Source organism: Lemur catta, chromosome 1, assembly GCF_020740605.2.
Source record: "Lemur catta isolate mLemCat1 chromosome 1, mLemCat1.pri, whole genome shotgun sequence".
Classification (NCBI taxonomy): Eukaryota; Metazoa; Chordata; class Mammalia; order Primates; family Lemuridae; genus Lemur; species Lemur catta.
The window spans coordinates 144,672,311-144,694,948 of NC_059128.1; the positions used below are offsets into that span (position 1 = coordinate 144,672,311).

At 42.0% G+C, this 22,638-nt stretch overlaps 1 protein-coding gene across 1 annotated transcript in view; it reads right to left on the bottom strand.

Moving 5' to 3' along the window:
• Positions 1-22,638, bottom strand: part of CTDSPL (CTD small phosphatase like) — a 114,574-nt gene that overhangs the window by 25,963 nt on the left and 65,973 nt on the right. Inside the window, 1 exon segment of the mRNA XM_045536727.1 lies at positions 7,915-8,069. Coding sequence (XP_045392683.1) covers positions 7,915-8,069 — 155 coding nt within the window.

Sequence of the window (22,638 nt, forward strand, 5' to 3'; positions counted from 1 at the left end):
CCAGATAACTCTTTGTTTTGAGGGCTGTCCTGTACATTGCAGGATTTATTTTTTAGAGGCAGGGTCTCACTACGTTGCCTAGGCTGGCCTCAAACTCCTGGGCTCAAGCAATCCTCCAGCCTCAGCCTCCCTAGTAGCTGGGACTACAGGTGTGCACCACTGTGCCTGGCTCATTGTAGGATGTTTAATAGCATCCCTGGCCTCTACTCACTAGATGCCAGTAGAACCCCTCACCCCCCGAGTAGTGACAGTCAAAACTGTCCTCAGACATTGCCAAATGTTCCCTGGAGGGTAAAACCATGCCTGGTCGAGAAGCACTGCTCTGGTAGCAGAGCGTAGGCAGGCCCTACACACAGGTGCACCTTCAGAGCCACGTATGTGATGAGATGAGCACGTCAGCGATGCGAGAGACCATAACACATCTGAAGGGCTTGACGAAACAATGACTATGAGCAAGCAAAGGTGCTAATCTAGAAAGATACTTGGGCTTGGAAATTACCCTAGAGGCTTACACGTACAAATGTGTGTATATACATGGGGTATACATGTATTTGTGAGCACCCAGCAATCCCTTTACGTTGTCCTCACCCTTAGATCATGGGAGTCTTCTGGGTGCTGACTCCTCCTAGGTTCTGGAGGCTACTGGCTCAGGAGGCTACTGGCCCATAGGTCCAGGCGATAGCTGTGATGGTGGCCATGGCTGCTACCCACGCCACTGCTGCAGAAACAGCTTCAACTGGAAGGCTCCAAATCCTCATTTGTCCAGGGCAAAGTAAATATGCAGCATGGATGGAACCCTAGAGGTCACCTGTCCTATTCATTCCACGGTGTCCCCTCTTCCTCCAGTATGCTGAGTTCAGAGAGGCAGGGCCACTCAAGGACTCAACAGTGGAGTTGGGCCTAGAATCTGCTTCTACGTCTGATGGGCCTGGGCTTTGTGTTCTGTGTGTCCTGATCAAGCTGAATGCAAGGGGCAGAAGGTCCCCTCTGGGAATCAGCTGCTCGACTCTGACATGGCCCTTTCACTGGGAACTGGTCTCACAGATGGAATAGTCCCGTGTTATGTAAACAATGCATCATCCCCACTTCAGATTAACGAAGTTAACTTAATTCTTTAAAAAGCCATTTTGACAAATGTTGACAGAAGGAAGTCCAGGAATGAACACTAACTCCAAGAGGAACTGCCTTTAAAGGCCTTTATTCCCTGATGCATACAGCTGAGTACTTCAGGAAACCTTCCAGGAGTGCGGTGCTATTTCCTCATATCACCTAGATAGATACTATTTTTAAATAACTTTTAAACAGCAGCAATTCTCTTCTCTTTTTCCTCTTCTACAGGCCTAGGGTACAAATTATGTTCCTTTCACTAACAGCAATTCTCTCCCTAAGTGATTTTTAAACTGAGAGAGGGAGGGTATGAGGCTAGCACACTGAGAGGAGATAACAGAATCTGGGGCTGGGATGTAGATTACAGCGGAATCTCATCGTACACATTCCACTGATATATTTGTCCACACCAACGTAGAGTAAGATTTAATACCTGGCAAGGCAAGTTGTCTTTCATTATTTTCTTTCTAAAAATTTCTTAGCTATTCTTTGACATTTTGTTCCTTATAAACTTAAGTCTTTCTATCTAGAAACAGTGCATTCCCCCATAAACCACCATATCAAAATCTTTTAATGATTCTGATAAATTTTCTATAGGGGCTTTTGGGTTTTCTATGTAAACAATCAAGTCGTCTGTAAATAAGATTAGTTTTGTGTCTTTTCCATATTTATCCCAATCGTTTCATTTTCTTGTCTTATTCTGTTAGCCAGAAATTACCAATGATTTTCCTATGTTGTTTGCTATTTATTTTTAGAAGATAGCTTTATATCATGTTTAAACAGTTTTCTTCTTGTTTGGCTGCATTATGACTATATATAAAGGTTTATGGGCTATTATATACTTCATATATTTTGTCATTATGAAACATCCCTCTTTAACCTATTTAATGCTTTTGACCTATCCTGAATTCTGCTTTGTCTGATATTACTATTGCCACTCTTGCTTTCTGTTTGATCTGCCTTGCATATTTTGCCCATCTCTTTATTTTCCACCTTCTGTTTTCACTGTATGCTGGATGTTGTGTCAGAAACTATTATTTGCCTACTCTAATTGTCATTAGCACTGTTTTTTTTTTTTTTTTTTTTTGAGACAGAGTGTCGCTTTGTTGCCCTGGCTAGAGTGAGTGCTGTGGCATCAGCCTAGCTCACAGCAACCTCAAACTCCTGGGCTTAAGTGATCCTACTGCCTCAGCCTCCCGAGTAGCTGGGACTACAGGCATAAGCCACCATGCCTGGCTAATTTTTTCTATATATATTTTAGTTGGCCAGATAATTTCTTTCTATTTTTAGTAGAGACAGGGTCTCGCTGTTGCTCAGGCTGGTCTCGAACTCCTGACCTCGAGCGATCCACCCGCCTCGGCCTCCCAGAGTGCTAGGATTACAGGTGTGAGCCACCACGCCCGGCCTACTCTAATTGTCATCAGCACTGTTTACCAAATAATCCCAGTTTTCTTTCTGGATACATGGTAGGATTACACTTCCATGCCCCTTAAAGTTAGGTGTGGTCATGTGACTTACTTTGGCCAATAAAATATAAGTTAAAATGAGGCATGTTACTTCTGAGTGAAAACTTTCAGAGCCAGTGTCAGCTGAGCACAGTGGCTCATACCTGTAATCCTAGCGACTCAGAGGCTGAGACAGCAGGATTGCCTGAGCCCAGAAATTTGAGACCAGCCTGGGTACTACAGTGAGATACCATCTCTAAACAAGTTTTTTAAAATTAGCTGGCTGAGATGGGAGAATCTCTTAAACCCAGGAGTTCAGGCTGAAGTGAACTATGATCACACCACTGAACGCTCACTTGGGTGACGGAGTGAGACCCTGTCTTTAAAATAATAATAATAACAATAATAAAAAGAACCAGTGTGGTTTATCACATTGCCTTTTTTCTGCTGTGACAATCACGGAAGCAAAGAGATGGGGCCTTCCTCAGTCTAGGTCCATGGATAAGGATAAGATAGTTATCCAATACAGTAGCTACTTAGTCACGTGTGGCCATTGAGCACATGGAATGTGGTGAGTGCAAATTAAGATGTGCTGTAAATGCAAAATACACATCAGGCTTTGAGGAACCAGTTAGATGAAAAGAATGTAAATTATCTCATTAAAATTTTTTCTTTTGATATGTTGCATATAGTTGGTTAAATAAAATATATTATTAAAATTAACTTTACCTATCTTCAAAATATTTTTATAAATGTGGCTACTAGAAAAATGTAAGTTATATATGTGACTCACATTCTGTTTCTATTGGATAGTGCCATGGAACAGAAGGCTCTGCCAATCCATTATAAACAAGTAGCATGAGTGAAAAATAAACTTTTATTGTTTTCAGTCTCTGAGGTTTTGAGGTTGTTACTGAACCATAACAAAACCCATACTGACGAGTACATCTCCTTATTAGTCATTTCTCTCTCCTCCTTTGTGAAAGAGCTATGATTTTGTTGCCAACAGGAATACGCTGGGCTAAATTCTTCCCTTTCATGCCTCCCTTGTTGCTGTAGGGTAGCCTGTGACAAAGTTCTGGCCAATAAGATGTAAGCAGAAATCTCTGGAGGTTTTACGAGAAAGCACTTTATCCCATAAGAGGGATACACATGGCTAGTGCCATCCCTGCTGGTCTTTTCAACTTAAAGGTAGATAAGATGTTTGAAACTTGAGAATTTGAGATCACAAATAAGCATGAGGATGAAGGAAAATACGCCAAGTGTGGCAGGGCAGAGATGGAAAGACACAGAACAGAAGGAGGCTGGGTTCCTGATGGCAGCATTATGCATCTAAACCAATCCCAGCAACTGCCTGGCGCAGGCTTTTTATAGAGAAAAATAATCCCCTGTTTGTTTAAGCTATTGTTTGTCAGTTTTCTTTTACTTGCAGCCAAAATCATTCCTATCTGATGACAGGTATATTCTTGGAAACCGCATACAGCTGAATTTGTCAAGCCAATCTGATATAGTCTTGGTCTTTTGTTAGGAGAATCTGATTCATTTAAACTTGGTCTTCTGCCTACTCTTTGTTATGTTTACTATTTGTTACCTGTTATTTGTTCTTTTTCCCTTTCCTTAGTTTTGATGGCCTGTTCACATTTCTGTTTATTTCTCCTCTTTCCCTCTGTGAATTTTGAGGATCTATTTTCCAATTGTGCCAATTGTTACAGTTCTATTCCTAACAGTCATATTTCTGCATTTTAATAATTATATTAATAACTGAGTATCAATTTTGCCCCCTCTCTGAAGCATTATATATCTGAAAATGTACTACTTTTTCCTCAATAGATAAATGGTATCTTGGTCACATGTAGAATTCTGGGTTTCTAATTTTTTTCTCTCAGTAGCTGTAAACATTTTCTCATAGTCTTCTGGCTTTAATACTGCTGATGAGAAGTCTGATACTAATATAATTGTTTTCTTTGAAAATAACTTATTTTGGTAGCTTGTAAGATTAGATTTCATAATCTCAGTAGCAAGTATCCAGGCCTGTGCCCCTTCCTGCCCCACTAATCCTGTCGCAGACTGGCGAGCACTGTCAGCCTGTGGGCTGAAGCTTTGTTTTCAGCTCAAGAAAAACGTCTTCTACTACTTTTTCTCTTTCTATTTGCACAATGGGTCTCCTAGATCCCTTTTCCTCCTCTCACAATTACCATCTTTGTGAATTGTAAGATATTTCTTCCACTTGCTTTTCCAGGACATTAATTCAGTTCTCAGTAGTGACCATTCTTGTTCTCCTTTTTCAGTTTGTTTACTAAATTTTTATATTTAGAAATATATGGCCGGTCGCGGTGGCTCACGCCTGTAATCCTTGCACTCTGGTAGGTCGAGGCGGGAGGATTGCTCAAGGTCAGGAGTTCAAGAGCAGCCTGAGCAAGAATGAGACCCTGTCTCTACTAAAAATAGAAAGAAATTAGTTGGACAACTAAAAATATAGAAAAAATTACCCAGGCATGGTGGCACATGCCTGTAGTCCCAGCTACTCGGGAGGCTGAGGCAGAAGGATCGCTTGAGCCCAGGAGTTTGAGGTTGCTGTGAGCTAGGCTGACGTGACGCCACTCTAGCCCAAGCAACAGAGCAAGACTCTGTCTCGGAAAAAAAAAAAAAAAGAAAGAAAGAAACCATGAAGTTTTTTGAAGTTTCAAAAGTTACTTCTGTACTCATAATTCATTTGCTGCATTGTCTGTTAAAGTTCTCTTCAATCTCTTCCATTAGTTTTACCTCAGTAGGGGTCTCGTTCCAGTTTTTCAACTTGGACTTTCTTGGCTGAGGCTGTATTTTTCTTTGCTCACACAAGGTTGTGTGCTCCCTGAGGTCTATGCAGTTCAGTCCACCAGGCTCTCTGGAAGTGGCAAGTGAGGGCATACGGAAAGGCCCAGCAAGCAGTACAGTTCTCATGGCCCAGCAAAGCCCAAGTTGACAAACCACAAAGAGATGAGAAAGCCTCTCAACGACTGGCTCCTCTAGGGCACAAGAACTAAAGCAATCCAGCTCACCAGGGCAGCCCCTGCACGGACCACACACGTCAAGTGGGCAGTGCAGCCCCTTTCCAAGGGAGTCCCTAGGCTCCTGCTGGCTGGCTGGCCTTATGCGACTATAAATTTCAAGCTTTAGTCTGAGGACTCTAGGAGAGACAAGCATTCTCTTCTGTTGGTGGTTCCCTGCTTCTCACTGAGTTCCAGAAGGAGTGAATCTGTGCTTGCTCTCTTCCCTGGAGATGTCAGGAAAACAGGGGGCCTTGATGCACTTTCCCAACTCCACCAGCAGGCCACATGGGTTTATCCAGAGAGAGAATTTTAACGATCAGAGCCACGTGCTCAGGCTGTCATCTTCCCAGAATTCTCTTCTTTACATTCATATGTACTTTTTTTTTTTTTTTTTTTTTTGATACAGAGTCTCGCTCTGTTGCCCGGGCTAGAGTGCCGTGGCATCAGCCTAGCTCACAGCAACCTCAAACTCCTGGGCTCGAACAATCCTCCTGCCTCAGCCTCCCGAGTAGCTGGGACTACAAGCATGCGCCACCATGCCTGGCTAATTTTTTCTATATATATATTTTTAGCTGTCCATATAAATTCTTTGTATTTTTAGTAGAGACGGGGTCTCGCTCTTGCTCAGGCTGGTCTTGAACTCCTGAGCTCAAACAATCCGCCTGCCTCGGCCTCCCAGAGTGCTAGGATTACAGGCGTGAGCCACCGCGCCCGGCCCATATGTACTTTTAAAATAACTTTATTTTTTCAATCATAAAAGTAATTTAAATGTATTTTATGAAAATTAGGAAAGAAAAAAGCACAAAGGAAAGGAGAAAATCCTATATATAATCCTACTAGTATGAGATAACGTCTTCATATTTTGGCATGTATCCTTCTAGTCTTATAAATTCTTGTGTGTGTGTGTGTGTGTGTGTGTGTGTGAGACAAAGAGAAAGACTATACATACTTATGAATATACTCAACCTGTGATATTTTAGCCTGCTTTTTATTAAATGATATCTTGTGAACATTTCTTTATATCAGTAATATTTATGACAAGTCATTTTGAAGGGCTATATGCTACTTGACTATATGGTTATTCTACAGTTTTTTAACCAATTGCCTATTGCTGAATATTACGCTACTTATAATTTGGCAATATTATAGTCTATGCTGGATGGCATCATGGTTCAATCTTTTCATATTCATAATTATGTTCATAAAGTAGAATTGCATGCATCAACAAATGGGGCTATTTTTAAGGTTTTTACATCATATTGCCAAATTTTCCTCCAGAAAGATGTAATCAATTAACATTCTTGCCAATAACCTATTTACATCCTCTACCTTCTCTCCCACTACCATATGCCAAACCCAAATATTATCTTTAAAAATATCTTTGATAATTTGACAGATGGAAAAGGGTATCTCATTATTTAGTTCACATTTCTTTGATTCCTAGTCATGTTGAACATTTTTTCATATGTTTATATGTGCAAGATTTTTCATATTTTTTTCATGTTTGATCAACTGTATTTCTTATTTTGTGAATTACCTGTTCATGTCTTTTGCTCATGTTATTTGGGACATAAAGTTTTATGGGACATAAAGTTTCATGGGACATAAAGTTTTATGGGACAAGTTTTATTTGGGACAAAAGTTTTATGACTTTTGAGTCTTCAATCTCAACTATCTTCATGATGAATAATCCTCTTTGCCTTTTTCAGTGATTTTTAACTGAAATTCTATTTTAACTGCAATTAATATTGTAACCCCTATTTTCTTTCTGCTTATACTTGTATGATGCCTGTTTGTTCATCTTTACTTACACTTACTGTTCTGAGTCACTTTGTTTCAGATGTGTTTGTTAGACAGCATGTGGGTGGATTTTGGTTTTTGATCTCTTATGACAAAAATTTTTTGTGACTTTTTAAAATTTGATATATACAAAAGAATATGTATCATGTGTTTTTTATTAAACAAGGTAGTTAAACTCAATTATATTTATTGTCAGCTCTCCTCCATGTCTCTGTTTCTCTTTTTGTCTTTCCATTTCTGTCTCTGCTACTGGTTCTTTAACTATTTCATGCATTCAACTTCCCAAGAGAGAATGTTATGAAAAAGTGAAGGGACTCTTTTAACTCCCTTCAAACATGTTCTTTCATTGTTAAATGGGAAGGACTGGGAGAGCCTTTTATCCAAAAAGATTACATTTTTTGTAATTTCAAATCTTTAAGTACACAGCTGCACACATACTGTCACATGCTTTTATCAGGGATGTTCATCAAGGATAGGACAGACCTGCTGCTGCTGTGGTCTCAGTGAGTGCACAGTTCCCCATTAGCACTGACCTTCTGGAGCCCACCATTCTCCTCCACCAGCGGCGGAAGCACACTGGGGCTGCTGGGCGGAGGGGCCTCCACATTGTAATCACGGAAGCAGCAGAAGAAGGAGCTGAGGATGCTGCGGCTCCTCTGCTTCTTTAAGCTGACATTGCACTGTGAGGCTGAAAGAGAAATAGAGCACACTGTGGCCAACTGCAGCATGTACTGGTAGTTAGTTGTAATACAATGTAAAATTCGAATGTGTGGTTGCCTCCCAGATCCCTGATTTCAGGGGGCCTGCTTAGGAGGAGAGGATGTGGGGCCCCCTGGAAGTTACTCTAAAGGAATGTTAATCCCCTGCAAATCCTAGGGGCCAGCTGGTCCATGGAGTCTAATCCCACTGGCTGGACAGAACCCCTCTGACCTCAGCCCAGCAGGGGCTGCTAGCTCATTAACTGACCCGTCCTCAGGGTCAGTCACCACCTGCATTCCTGGACCCAGCAGATGGTATTCCCACCCCACACTGCACACTATTGCAAAATAAACATCCTCTCAGGCACAAATCAGACCTGAGACTCCCTAGGAAGCATCTCTCCATTACAGAAAGAGTTGCTTTGAATGTAGGTTTTTGGACACTCCCTGCTCACTACGGAAATGTCTAACTTTGTGGGCTAAGAAGTTTAGATATGCAAGGGCACAAAGGAAGCCCCTTCTTAAACTCCACCATTTGTCAAGAAGTTGATGGGGGACTGGACCCACAGAGCTCAGGGATGAAGGTTTCCATTACACTTAAAACACAACAGCAGGAGATGTGGGATGGAGAGCATGTGCTTCTGCCCAAGCAGGGCTAGCCAGGGCACAGCCGTCTCCACGAATCCAGGGCACAAATGAAGGCACTGGAGGGAGTGACGGATCCTTTCTGTTTATTCAGGGCTCAAGACAAGCTGCCACAAGTCAGAAATAAAAGGCAAAAATTGGTACAGATGAAAAACACCCCTCAGGGAAGGACTGACAACTTAGAGGGGTAGGAGCTTTGCCTGGGAATGCAGCCAGGGCTGTCCCACCACATACCACGTCTGGGTGGGTCAGCAGTGCTCTGAGGAGAGGCCACAGGCAAGGGACTATGTTTAGGGTTAATGAGAAAATTGCCAATGCAGGAAATGATTTAAGTCCGCATGATAACTATTCAAGTTTATCTCTCTCAAAAAGCAATTCTGGCACAATTCCTCTTTTTGTGTACTTATAAGTGATTTGTATAGTACCTTTCCTCCCAAGAGATCACAAAATCTTTGCTAAAAGTTTTGGGGTTCTCTTCTGCCAGCAGCAAAACCAAATGTATTCAGATGGAAATTCTGAAAAACGACTGAAATGCTGTTTTTGATAGAACAATTAGCTGGGGGTAGTAGTGCATGCCTATAGTCCCAGCTACTTGGGAGGCTGCTGGCTGCAGGATCGCTCAAGCCCAGGAGTTTGAGGTTGCAGTGAGCTATGATGATGCTACTGCACTCTAGCTTGGTAAACAGAGGAAGACCCTGTCTCAAAAAAAAAAAAAAAAGGAAAGCTGTTTTTTCAGCAACTCCATAGATATAATATGGATGGTTTCTAGCCTAGGTTTGGGCAAATGGCCCAGTAAGTGTGAATTTAAGATCCTCACTCACTAAAGATGAGCTTTAGAACCGTAAGTCCCTGGGAAAGCTGGCTGTTTGTATCTTCCCCATGAATCCCTGGATGCACGTCACAGAGCACCAGTCATCTCATTCAGGTCCCAAAGGCAGGCCAGGCCAGACCAGCCACGGGGACCTTCCGAGTGGCAGTGGTGGGAAGACATAGTGACCACTGTTTTCTAAGGGCCAACCCTCTAGGTTCCAACACTTCATAAACCTCATCTCACATAATCCTCACAGCTACCCAAGGAGATAGGTGTTACTGCTACCATCTTACTGCTGAGAAAATAAAACCAGTAATTGCTTGTGCCAGGATTCAAACCCAAGTGGGCCTGCTTCCAAAGTGTGTGATTTCCCCATGTGCCACGCTGAAGACAATCTTGAAACAATTTAGGTCAGCTTACGAAGGAGGGAGCCTGCCAACCAACTGGGGAGAAAAGCATTGCAATAAACTTGTACTTAATATAAATGATTGACTAAACTGTTTCACTGTTACTCTGGGTGTTTTAATTTTTATGCCACACTCAAGTAATTTATCCAGGGGAAGAAAAAAAATCTAGCTTTTCCCTTGCTGATGGCACATTTCTCTGCAAGTAAATACGATGTTTGTTCAAGTCTCAGAGACACTGAGCAGCCTGCAAAAAGCACCTTCCCAGATCCCTTTTTCATCCTTGGATCACACACATCTTCCCCATAACAAACTACTAGCTAACTCATTAACAAACTAACTTATTATACACTAAAAAAAATCCTAAACCTGGAACTGGTAAGCTACTTGTAATTTCCACCATATGATTACTTACTGTATAGAAGCTACAGACAGAGCTGTGGGAGTCAGTAAATTGCTTAGCTGAGTCACTGGGAGGCCTGCACGCCCCTGGCACGGGTAATGGCAGCTTACTCAGGTTCTCCCTTCTTTGTACCAGGAGATGAAGCAGCCCAGGCAGCCTCACTTCCAGAGTTGTGGGAGGTTCTAGGCCTCTTCCTGTTAAATAAGGTTAGCTCTAGGGCCTGCAGGAACCTCTGGGAGGCTTAGGGACTTTCCAATTCTCTAATCACTCTTGGACTGGTCTGGGACTCTAAAGTCAGGCCAGGCAAGGAAGTAGAAGGATTTCCTCAGGACCAGCGTTATTAGCCTCAAGACCCTCCGTGTTCACTTGTTCCTGAACAGGGCTCAAAATGTGCACCCTCTGGTCCAGTGACCCTTCCAGCCCAGCTGCTGCCTCTCCCCCAGCTACAATCCGGAAGGCCCTTGATTTGTTCATAATCTGGTAAAAGAGTTTTGGTTGATAAATGAAATTAAAATCCATAGTTTAATAGACAAATGTTTACATGATAAAATAGATCAAAAAGCTAGATATAGAATAGTATATCTGATTTAATCATATATAAGCAAACAAAGAAAGATTATAATTGAGAAAACAGTAGCCATAAACATGCCAAAATGTTAACAGTAATTGTCAGACTGTGGATGTTCACATTTCTTCTATATTTTCCCAATGCTTTATGGTAATTTATATGTTGCTCTGACAATGGGGGGAAAGTAAATAGTCTAGTTAAACTTTCAGCAACTGCATGAAGCTCAGGAGAAACCACATCCTACTCTAACCCTAAACCTTCAGACTTATTCCTGTGCTTCTTCACCCCAAGCCTGTGAAGCAAACCACGCACCAGTGGTGTTAAGCCTTGCAGGAAGTCGATGTGACTACTGCCACGGCCACAGCCACTCCTGCCTACAATGTCACCAAGAGAGAACATACCCACCAACCTCAACACCAGACGAGGCCCATGTGAAAAGAAGGTACTAAACAAGTGTCCTTCCCTGGCACAATGCTCCCATCGGTTTTCTCATCTGGCAGCCTGGCCCGACCACTCACCCTCCCTGCACACACAAGTGCCGTCCGGATGCTTCTCTGTTCTCGACCAGGACTGAGGCTCTCACCACCTTTCCTCGCTTGCCCCTTTAAATGTTTCCACTGATAAGACATACATGAGAGGCCTCCCGGTGGCCCAGGTATCCAGGAACAAGGCCTTTCACGATATTAAAGGTAGTTTAATGCATACATCTCCTTGTTACAATGGTTTTAAGAAATTACTTTGGAGCAACTTCGAATATCACTCTAAGACATTTCATAAAAATTTTCATTTTTTTATCAGACTTAGGAGGCAGAAGTCATCACAAGTCATTTCAAAGTTTCTTGTTGCTTTTCCCTGGCAACCTTCTGCTCCTGTCCATACCCAGCACCTGCCCACCCTACTCCCCAGTTTCCTCCATGGTAGACCCCTCATCACACTGACATCCCTCCCTCCCTCCTCCTCCCCCATACCCCCACTTCTCAGAGCATTCCTGTTCTTCAGGGCCTGGCTCAAAGCCAACCTCTCCCAGGAAGCCTTTGCCACAGCCCCAGTGGAGGTGATTTGTTCCTTGGTCACCGAACTCCCAGATGAACGTGTATATGACTGAGCTATGTCTTCAGCTCCTACCTCTCCTAACTTTCAGGCCAATTTATACGCCTGTCTGCTGGACATCTCTGGATGCCCCCCGATCAAGCATGTCTAAATGGGGCTTCCCCCTCCCCGCCTCCGTACCAGGGTACCTCTCTAATCTAGACATCTATCCTTCTCCTTCTCTCATTGACTTGCTGGTTCTCACACCCTAACCAGTTCTTAAATCTGTCCCCAGCAACCCCTCGCCCCTGCCCTATCCTGGCTGAGGTCCTCATCATTTTGCCCCTGGGCCACTACAACAGCTTTTTGACTTGTCTCCCTGCTGCCAATTTTGCATCCCACAATTAATTCCTCCCATGACCCACCTAGGTAAAGCCCATCAAGTTAGTATAATACAATGAGTGGTGGTTACAAGTGTGGGCTCGAATGCCAACTTGAATGCTGGCTCAATCAGCAATAATATGAGACCCGGGTAAGCATATGACTATTTTTTTTGCCTCAGTTTCCTTACCTGTAAAATGGGGAAAATAAAGGTCCCCATCTTACAGGTTTGCTGTGAGAATTAAATGAGTTGTTATAAAGCACTCAGAACAGTGCCTAGCACAGGGTAAGCACTCCATAAATGCTAGCTTTTATTATTGTCATTGTTCTCTTAAAAGCTTTTGCTTCATAAAGAAGTGGGGGTTCTACAGGTAAACCCTAGATTGAAGGCTGGATTCTGTTGGCATACTTTTTTTCCCCTGGCATCTGACAATTAGGAGACATAACTTACTATATCAGATTTGGTTACATAAACTGTAATTGTAATTGAGAAAGCAAAACTAGAAAAATCTCAGGAAGTGATTCTACTCAATTGCTCTAAAAATTGGACGCGGAGATGGGGAAGGAAATGGGAGTGGCTGAGTGTCCAAATGAGCTCTGCTGGGGCTGTTTTCCCTTAGAACAAGCACAATGCTTTCACGTGGAGGGGAGGAAGCATTCGCTTTGCCTCCCCCACCCGCTTACTCAGTTACCTCAGGGGCTGCAGCTTGGCTCTCCCCTCTGCCAAGCATCGTGCCTGCCCAGTCTGCATCTGATCCCAGGGACTCTTTGCCCCAAGTTGTATACCAAAAAGGAGCATTGAGGAGGACAGTGCAAGGAAGAGCAGAAGAGGACCCCAAGAGGAGGCTACCAGGCCCAGTGTAGTCTTCCCTGCCAGCTCCCCTAATAGGCTGTTACATGCTGCCATTTGCCCAAGGCAGCTCAGTGCAGGCCTGGCAGAAGAGCCACCTCTTTCTCTTCCTTAGCCCTGCTAATGGAGACATCCCCGTGGCTGGTCACACACACACAGATGGTTGAGACATGAGTATAGATACTCACAGGGCGAGTAAAGGGAAATCCCTGGCAGAGGCAGATGAAGTGATCCTAAGACTTAACTTTCTCCATTTCCCTGAGCAGACCTAGATGGAGCAGAAATCAGCCCGCAGCAGGCTTACAGAGGGCCTAAGAATGGGGAGGCTTAATTTGGATACCTAGACAGTTGCCTTCCTCTCTAAAGGGAGGCCTCCCAAATACCTCCCTGGTCTCTCAGGGCAGAGTGCTGGCCTGGTAGCAAGAACCTGTATCTTCAAAGCACCAGTTGGAGAATGTAACAGACACTCGACACTTTTTGCCTGCCAGAATCTATTACCCTTCTTTCTGGCAAAAGCTCCTCAATTTTCCTCTGGGGAGCCACTCTCACCCCACCAAAGTTCAGTCCATTATCAAAGCCTGGCCAATCAGAGTCAAACGACTGGCTTAGGGATGGGCTCGTAACCCACCCAGGGCCAAGGAGAGTCTGTCCCAGGATTCATGTGAGAGCTATGGGAAGAGATGCCCTCTTTTTGCTACGTTTCCTAAGATGGTAGGAAGTGAGCCTGGAGCTACCGGGAGCCATCTTTGCACCTAGTGAGAAGCACCTACCTGAGCCAGAAGCCAAAACTGCGAGAAAAGTAGCTGAGATACAGAGAGGGACAGATCTCTGGTGACACTGTCTGAAGATTTGGTTTTATTAAAACCAGACCCTTCTGGAATTTCCAGTTATGTAAGACACAAATTCCCCTTTACTCCTAAGCCAATATAATTGGGTTTATGTTATTTGCAATGGAAAGGATTATCTCTGAAAACGTAAGCTCCTATGCCAGGCAGCGTAGAAACACTGATGAACCACACAGGCAGGGTGCTGACCTCATGAAGCTCACGTGTAGTAGGAGAGACATTTGAATGAGCGCTCTGGTACAGAATGAGTCTTGTTAGGATGGGGCAGGGCAGGGTACCCTTGGGGCCCAAAGAAGGGCACATAGTCTAGACTGGGGACTATGAAGAGGGCTACAAAAATGGCTTCTTGGAAGAAGTGTCTTCTAAGCTGGGCTGAGAGTTTCATGAAATTGTTCTGGTAGAGAAAGCAGGGAAGTGAGGAAACAGCAACGTTCAAAGGGCTGGATGTGAGCGAGAACACGAAACATTTGAGAACTTACAGAGGGGCGAGGGGGTGTGAGATGGGTGATGACAGCAAGGGCCTTGTAAACCACGGTGATGAGTTTGGGTCTGATTCTGTGGGAAAGGGGAGGGGCAGGATCAGAGCTGTACCATGAATGTCACCGTTTCACCTCTGTAATTGGAATTACTGAGTTTAAATTTTAAATTATGACTAATGCAGGCTATTAACCTGCAGCAAAGATCCAAAGTATCTGCAAATCAAACATCTGGGCCACTTAAGAGCCTGGAGTGGAATTTCTTATTTAGGAATTAACTTTAAATACAAGATACATGGAAAAAATATGGGCTTTGGAGTTACATTTGGTCAAGTCCTAGCCATGCCACTTGTTAGGTGGTATGACTTCACCTAAGCAGCGACAGTAATATGAGAATAATACCTACCTCATAGGACTGCTGTATGGATATAGAAAAATATGTATATTCATGTAAGAGAGGAAATCTACAGTAACTTAAAATATAACAATTACATTTGGTTTAGGTATAGTTCAGGGTCTCACTACGATCACCGAGAATTTAGCTTGCATCTAGACATCCGTCCTCAAAAAAACAGCCTGGCTTTATGAGAAAACATGTAGGCAGACCCATTTTGTTTTTGATTCTGTGAATTCTAAACTTAGAACATTAAGGAGCTCTTTAAAATTTTACCTTCTATCCAGCAAAGGTTTCTCTGTATAATAATAATGACAATGATAGAAACTAAACAAACAAAAAGCAGTTTCACATGTGAGGCTTAAAACAAACCCTAGGACTCACGCCTTTTCTAGGAAATTGCATATTAAATATGGTTAGGAAGAAAGTATTGTAATTAAAAAACACAAAATGTCCAGGCAAAGTCCACCGAGGCTGACAGTGGGGTCTGGTCCTTCAGTGGTCCAAGAGGACTTCTCTAAAGAGCATGTGAACAGAGCTATTAAACTGTGTTTATGGCAACAGATAGAAGGCACAAGTGGTTCCACAACCGGTTGTATGCACAGGCTGAGGGGGCCTTTCTGTTTGAGACAGGGTCTTGTTCTATAGCCTGGGCTAGAGTGCAGTGGCGTCATCATAGCTCACTGCAGCTCAAACTCCTGGGCTGAAGCAATCCTTCTGCCTCAGCCTCCTGAGTAACTGGGACTACAGGAGCACACCACACCCAGCTAATTTTTAAATTTTTTGTAGAGACGGGAATCTCACTATGTTGCTCAGGCTGATCTCCAACGCCTAGCCTCAAGTGATCCTCTCTCCTCGGCCTCCCAAATTGCTGGGATTACAGAGCCCCCGTGTCTAGCCTGAGGGGGCATTTCTGATTATCCTCTTATATTTCCTGACCTAACTGGTTCCCCTCAGTATCGACCCCAAACAGTCAGCATTTCTTAGTTTGTGTGATATATGCCCATTCCACATAACTACCAACCTTCTACAATTCTTTCCTTCTGATCTGCTTTAGACTCAAGATGTGGGGAGGCTTTGGAACCATCCTTAACCTGGCTTCAGGACCCAAACCTCTGGGGTGTACACTGATTCAGAGTCTCACATACTCACTTTCCTGAGCATACCCCCCACCCCCACACACAGAGCTTTCATCTGTCCTTATCGTTGGTATGATCTAAAACTCCCTGTGCCCCACTCCCTTTCCTACACATCAAAAAAGTAGTTCAGGATGAAGATTTGAGTAGCTCGAATCTAGGTGGAAATGTGTGCTACTCACTACAGATCCATCCTTAATCATTCAAGTTTCTCCTCAAATGAAGAAATTGCACCTTGGTAGCTACAGAAAACAAAGAAAGCTTGCCTTTAATTTCTACGGCTCCAAGCCAGCCTCTCATGGTATAAATGTGCTAGCACAGGGGCCAGACCACCCAAGACCCAGCACAACGTAATTTTCAGAAGAAAACTGACTTAACACTGACAGATTCTTTGCATGACCAAACTTTACTCAGACTCCTGAGCCTTCTCCTAGGTCCATCTGTGCACTTCCCTGTAAAATCCAAATTTAGCAAGAACCCTGCTAAGTCAGTTTCACAAGAATCTCTCATCCTCCGTATCTGAGTACTCTTGATATTTAATTGGATTCCTCACCCTCCACCACCTCCCAGGTAAGGTGTGATCTACCCTGGCCTGTCTTCATCAGGAATCCTGTTAGGTCGTGTCTTAGTCTGTTTTGTGTTGCTATAACAGAATACTTGAGACTGGGTAATTTATAAAGAAAAGACGTTTATTTAGTTCACAATTCTGGCAGTTGAGAAGTCCAAGATCAGGCAGCTCATCTGGTGAGGGTCTCGTGCTGTTTCAACTCATGGTGGAAAGCAGAAGGGGAAGCAGGTGCGTGCAAAAAGACAGCAAACACAAGGAGTCGTCTCGCTTCCTAATAACCCACTCTCAAGGTAAACTAATCCCACCCTGAAAGAGCAAGAACTCACTCCTGCTAAATGGCATTAACTGATGCAAGAGGAATCTGCTCCCGTGACCCAAACACCTCCCATTAGGCCCTACCCCTCAACACTGCTGCAATTAAACTTCAGTGTGAGTGTGGCAAGGACAAACCATATCCAAACCATGGGAGTTGGTTTAGCCAGAATTTCCCCTTACTCCTGATGTTTCCTCTTAGTAACTTTCTATCCACCGACCTCCACCCTACTCCTTGGCTGTAAGTTCTCCCTGTCTATGCTGTATTCTGAATTAAGCCTGGTTCTATATTGAGGTCTCTTCCCCTCTACTGCAATAGTCTTGAATAAAATCTGTTTTTGCTGTTTTAACAACTGTCCAGCTTTTTCTCTGACAATACACCAAGTCTACTGGTAATGTGTCAAAGCACCAAAATCCTGCCCTCAAAATTAGCTTCTTTCTTGTCACAAGAGCAGAATTAAGACAGTAATCCATAGCAGATTTGTACTGTCCAGGTATTTACAGCAGAACATTAAAAATATGCCCTGTACCAAGCATCAGTGGGGACATCAGTGCTGTTGAGGCTACAAAACTGAACACTGAAATTGACCAAGTTAAGGCTATTTCTTCACACGTGGGAATGTCAGAGCCATTACAACCCTGAAGAGACCATACAGCTGAATTCACAACTATGTTCTTACGGAAAAAGCTAAACACCTTTTTCTAAGGGGGAAAAGGGAACCTTCTTCCTAAAGGCTGAAATTTAAATGAGTGCACCATTTCTTCTCCTCTAGAATTGGGCTGCAATCTCTGGAATGCATCCCAGGGCCCGTGGTTTGGAATGGGTGTCTAACAGGAAATTCTGGGCAGTCTATGCATACATTACATTCCTTTCCCACCCTGAAAGAGTGGTCAACAAACACAACTTTCCTCTGTTTGAATAAAAGGGGGAGTGTTGAGAGTGGGGAGAGGCCAGGGCACAGACTGCACAGAGTTCAAAAGCAGATGTGGCTGCTGAGAATCTAAACATCCTTTTCTCCTAGAAAAAGAGACTTAGTCACTAAGAGAGTTACCTTTTGAGATATCCAATCAGCCCCTATTCTATTTCCATGTGATAAATTTCCCCAGGGAATTCTACCAGACACTATAAAAGAAACCTATCTTTGTAAGCTCATTTTCCCACTGCAGCTTGTACTGGCAATAGTCCCTCCACCAGTGAGAAACCAAGGGAAGGAGCAAGGCTGAAGGCTAAACACTGGGCAGGAAGAATTCTGACCTCATCTTCCACGATGGCAGATGTGTTTCCCCATCCACTCTTGGCTCGTAACAGCCCACGTTTGTTGAGTGTCTCGTTTGTGCCCCTGACATAAATCATCTCTGGTCTTCACAGCATGCAGTGCTGCCATGACCATTCCATTTTCTGATGAGCAAACGGGGACTTGCAGTAGATGGTTTTAACTATGCATCAAAGGTGCTGGGGTTAAAAGCCAGAATGGCCTGACTCTGGGGCTCCCAGCTCTCCTGCCACCCCTCCCTGCCTTTCCCTGGGAACTCTTCTGGATTTGGGTCTTATTTCCAGGGAGAAACTCTGAATCTCAGGCCCTGTGCTACCTTCCTTCACTCCAAATTCCACACATTTGAAAACTCCAGAATGAACCAATAATACTCACAGAAGCCTTATTCAATGAAGCCAGACACAGGGGTTTGTCCCACCATGCCCCAAATGTACCCAGCCATCGACCTTTCAGTAATTCAGCTTCTTGATAGCCCCTCTGCTGAGAATGCCCTTCCTTGTCTCAGCACTTCCCTAAGCCCCTGTGACCAAGGCCACATAGCTCCTAAGTAGCAGGGCTGGAGATAAGCCAGGTTTTTGTGAGTCTAGAATCTAAACTCTTAACCATCACCATATAGAGCCTGTTTTTCATATCAAGAGCCAAAATAAGTAATGGAACAAAGGATTTAAACAGCTAATACACTTCAGAGGAAGCAGAGGTTAAAATTTAACAGTAATCAAATAAAAGAAGGTTTAAACAACAAGGCCCAGTTTTGTGCCTATTAAATGAACAGAAATGATAAAAACACATAGCCAGTGGCAGTGAGGTTTTGATGGCACAGGCCCATTCATTCACATGTTGCTCGTAAATCTATAAACTGGAACTATCCATTTGAAAAGCAGTTGAGTAACGTGTCAAAGACCATGAATGCAAACAATATGAATGCTCAACAGAGTAGGAATGGTTAACTAAATGAGCACACACCAACTAGACAGAATACTGAGCAGCCACAGAGACAATCATCACGAAGACACATGACTAAGTGTTTGCAGTCAGTATTAGATGAAGCATCTCAGACACCTGCATGTACACCCGTGTCTGTAACTCTGTAACGTGTGTCTGTTCAAGTTTCTTCAGTGGTACAGGGACCTTACCTATCTTGTTCATGTCTGAGTCCCTGGCACCTAGAAACACGCTGGTATAAAACAGGCCTGTAATAATAAATGCTTATGGAATGAATGAATGTGTGGACAGAAACAAAAAACAATGAAACTGACTGATATATTCAAAAGGAATAGCTCCTATGATCCCTAAAGAGATGCTCAGCTCAAACTGCACCACTTTCCTGGGAACCCTGTCGTCCACAGCCAGTCTCTCTCCTGCAAGTAGTTTTTACCTGTATCACCTGCTTATGGCCAACCCCCCATCTGGGGAACCCAATTCACAGCTCCCTGATAATCACTTTTACTAAGATGGTAACTCCTGCTTCCTATAAAATAATCAGTGCAAGTTTTCAGGAGAGACTGTGTAAAATATACCAACATGTTAAGCATAGTTAACTCTGGATCACAGGATTAGAGTGGTTATTATTTTTCTTTATACTTTTCTATCATTTCTAAATGTCTACAATCTATATCATGTTTATTATAGGAAAAATCTAGTAAATAGTTCAAAATGTTTGTTTCTACTTAATAAACTATATGTGAGCATTTTCCCACATCATCAGATGTCCTTCTATAACCTTATTCTGATTGGTTCTATTATATTCCACTGTATAGATATACACTGTGCCCTAATTAAATTAACTTTGGACATTTATGTTATTTCCCTAAAAAATATGTGTCACAACAAATACTGTAATTTGTTTGTAACAGCAATGCTGGGAACAATCTAGTTGTCCATCAGTATGGGACCAGTAAGACAAAATATATCTACAGTGAGGAATATTATACAGCTGTTAAAAAGAAGGATGCAGCTCCACATGTACTCATAATTGTTAACACCTATCTTATGTAAGATGTGCCAGGCACTGTTCTATGTACTTTACGTACATTTACTCATGTAATGGTATTCCTATGCTTAGGAGGTAGGGACTATCATTATAATCATTTTATAGATGAAGAAACGAAGACCCAGAGAAGTTAAGAAACCTGCCCAAGATAACATAGCTAGTAAATAGTAGAGTTTGTTCAAACCCAAGTGGTCTGTGCTCTCAACCTGTGTACTATATTGCCTGTTGATGATGCAGCACACACTGAGATACGGTGTATGAGAAAAACAAGGTACAGACAGTAGCATGCTATGTGCATCTAGCATGCTACCATAACCTGTAAACACAAAATTAAATAAACAAAATAAAAAACACACGTATGTGTATATTCTTATATGTACAAAGAGTATTTCTGGAAATATTTATAAGTAACTGGTTGCCCTGTAGGAGAGAAACTGGGAAAACAGAGGACAGAATGGGAGGGAGAGGAAGGAGAACGATTTTCCCCTCTATCTCCTTTTGTATTCTTTGAATTTTGTATCATGTATTAAAATAATAATTCTGTATCATGCATTATTTTAAGTAAAAATTTAAAACACCCAAAATAATACTGCAGTGAGCATCAGTGTACATAATATTTACGTGCACACTGGACTATCCCCTTAGAAGAAATTCCTAGAAGCGTAATGGCTGGGAACAAAGTCTTTGGAAAACAGGTCACGCCACTGGATACCTAGGGACAATCTGCCACCTAGGAAGGCAGTGCCAATGTGCACTCCCACCCATGGGGTGTTCCACTAAAGCTGTGCCCACAGGAACACTGATGCCAAGACAGAGATTTAAACAGCCCTCACCAGTCTGAAAGGTGAAAACCGCAACTCACTGTTGCTTCAATTTGCATTTCTTTGATTGCCATCCAAGTTCTACAATCTCTTATATGCTTTTTGGCCATTTCTATTAATACTTCTTTTGAGAACTGTATTTATATATATTTTTTGCATATTTTTCTATTTTTTTTTCTCTGATTTGTATGAGTTCATTGGTCACACATTAGAGATGTAGCCCCTTGACTGTTCTGTATGTTGGAAATAATATCTCAGTTTGTTTTAGGCCTTTTACTTTTGTTTACAGCAGTTATGGATGTGTAGAAGTTTTAAGTTTTTAGGAAGTCAAATCTAACAATCTTTGCATTTTAAGTCAAATTTAACAATCTCTCCATTCAAATATGATACACTTACTATCCACTTATATTTTCTTCTAGTAAACATCTTTTAAAATAAACATAACTATTTGGGGTTTATTCTGGTACACAGTAGGATATATGAATCTACCCTTTTCCTCTGAAAGTTTAATTAAACATCCTAATATTTATTAAATAATTCATCCTCATATACTGATTTGGGCATTCTGTTTTATTCTATTCTATGCCATTCGATTCAATTCCATTCCCCTGCTTGTGCCAGTAAAACATAGCTTTGCTACTATAGATTTGTTGTTTTATATTTAATAGTACCAGTCCCCTTTTATTTTTATTTCAAAAATTTCTTGGCTAGTCTAAGCCTTTATACTTTCAGATGAATGTCAGAGTCACTTTATCAAGTTCTAAAAAAATACCACTGGGATTTAGTTGCATTAGACTCATAAAATATGTATTTACTTATTCTAGTTAATTCTATTTAAAGCAATTAAATAAAGGTTAAAATGAAAAAGCAAAAAAAAAAAAATCTATTTGTTATATCTTAGGCCTAAAAACTGTGCCAAGATTAAGAGTAGCCTTGTTTATCAGCCTAAAATAGATTACTATTATTACAAAATGTTTCATGTAAGTGCTGTGGTAACCACAAAAAACATAGGAGATAACAAAATGAGAAAGGGTCTTTTACTTTTGTTTATAGTAGTTAAGGATGTGCAGAAGTTTTAAGTTTTTAGGAAGTCAAATCTAATAATCTTTTCATTTTAAAGGTTCCTTCTCACTCTAATATGATATACTTACTATCTACTTATATTTTCTTCTGGTAAATATCTTTTAAAGTAAACATCAAAGCATGTCACTCTAAAAAATTAATGAAGCACAAAGGAAGATAGAAAGTGAGGAAAGAAGGGAAAAGAACTACAAGATAGAAAACAATTACCAAAATGGTAATATTAAGTCCTTCCTATCAATAATTACTCTAAGTATAAATGGATTAAACCCCCCAATCAAAAGACATAAAGTGGCTGAATGGAGAAAAAAAAGCAAGATCCAATTATATGCTGTCTAAAAGAGACTCCTTACCTTTAAGGAAATGCATTGACTCAAAGTGAAAGGACAGAAAAAGATATCCCATGCAAATGGTACCAAACAGAGCAGGATGGCCATACTTATATCAGACAAAATAGACTTTAAGTCAGAAGCTGTCACAACAGACAAAGGACATTATATAATGATAAAAGGGTCAACTTCCCAGGAAGATATACAAACATTAGAACGCCAAAATATATGAAGCAAACACTG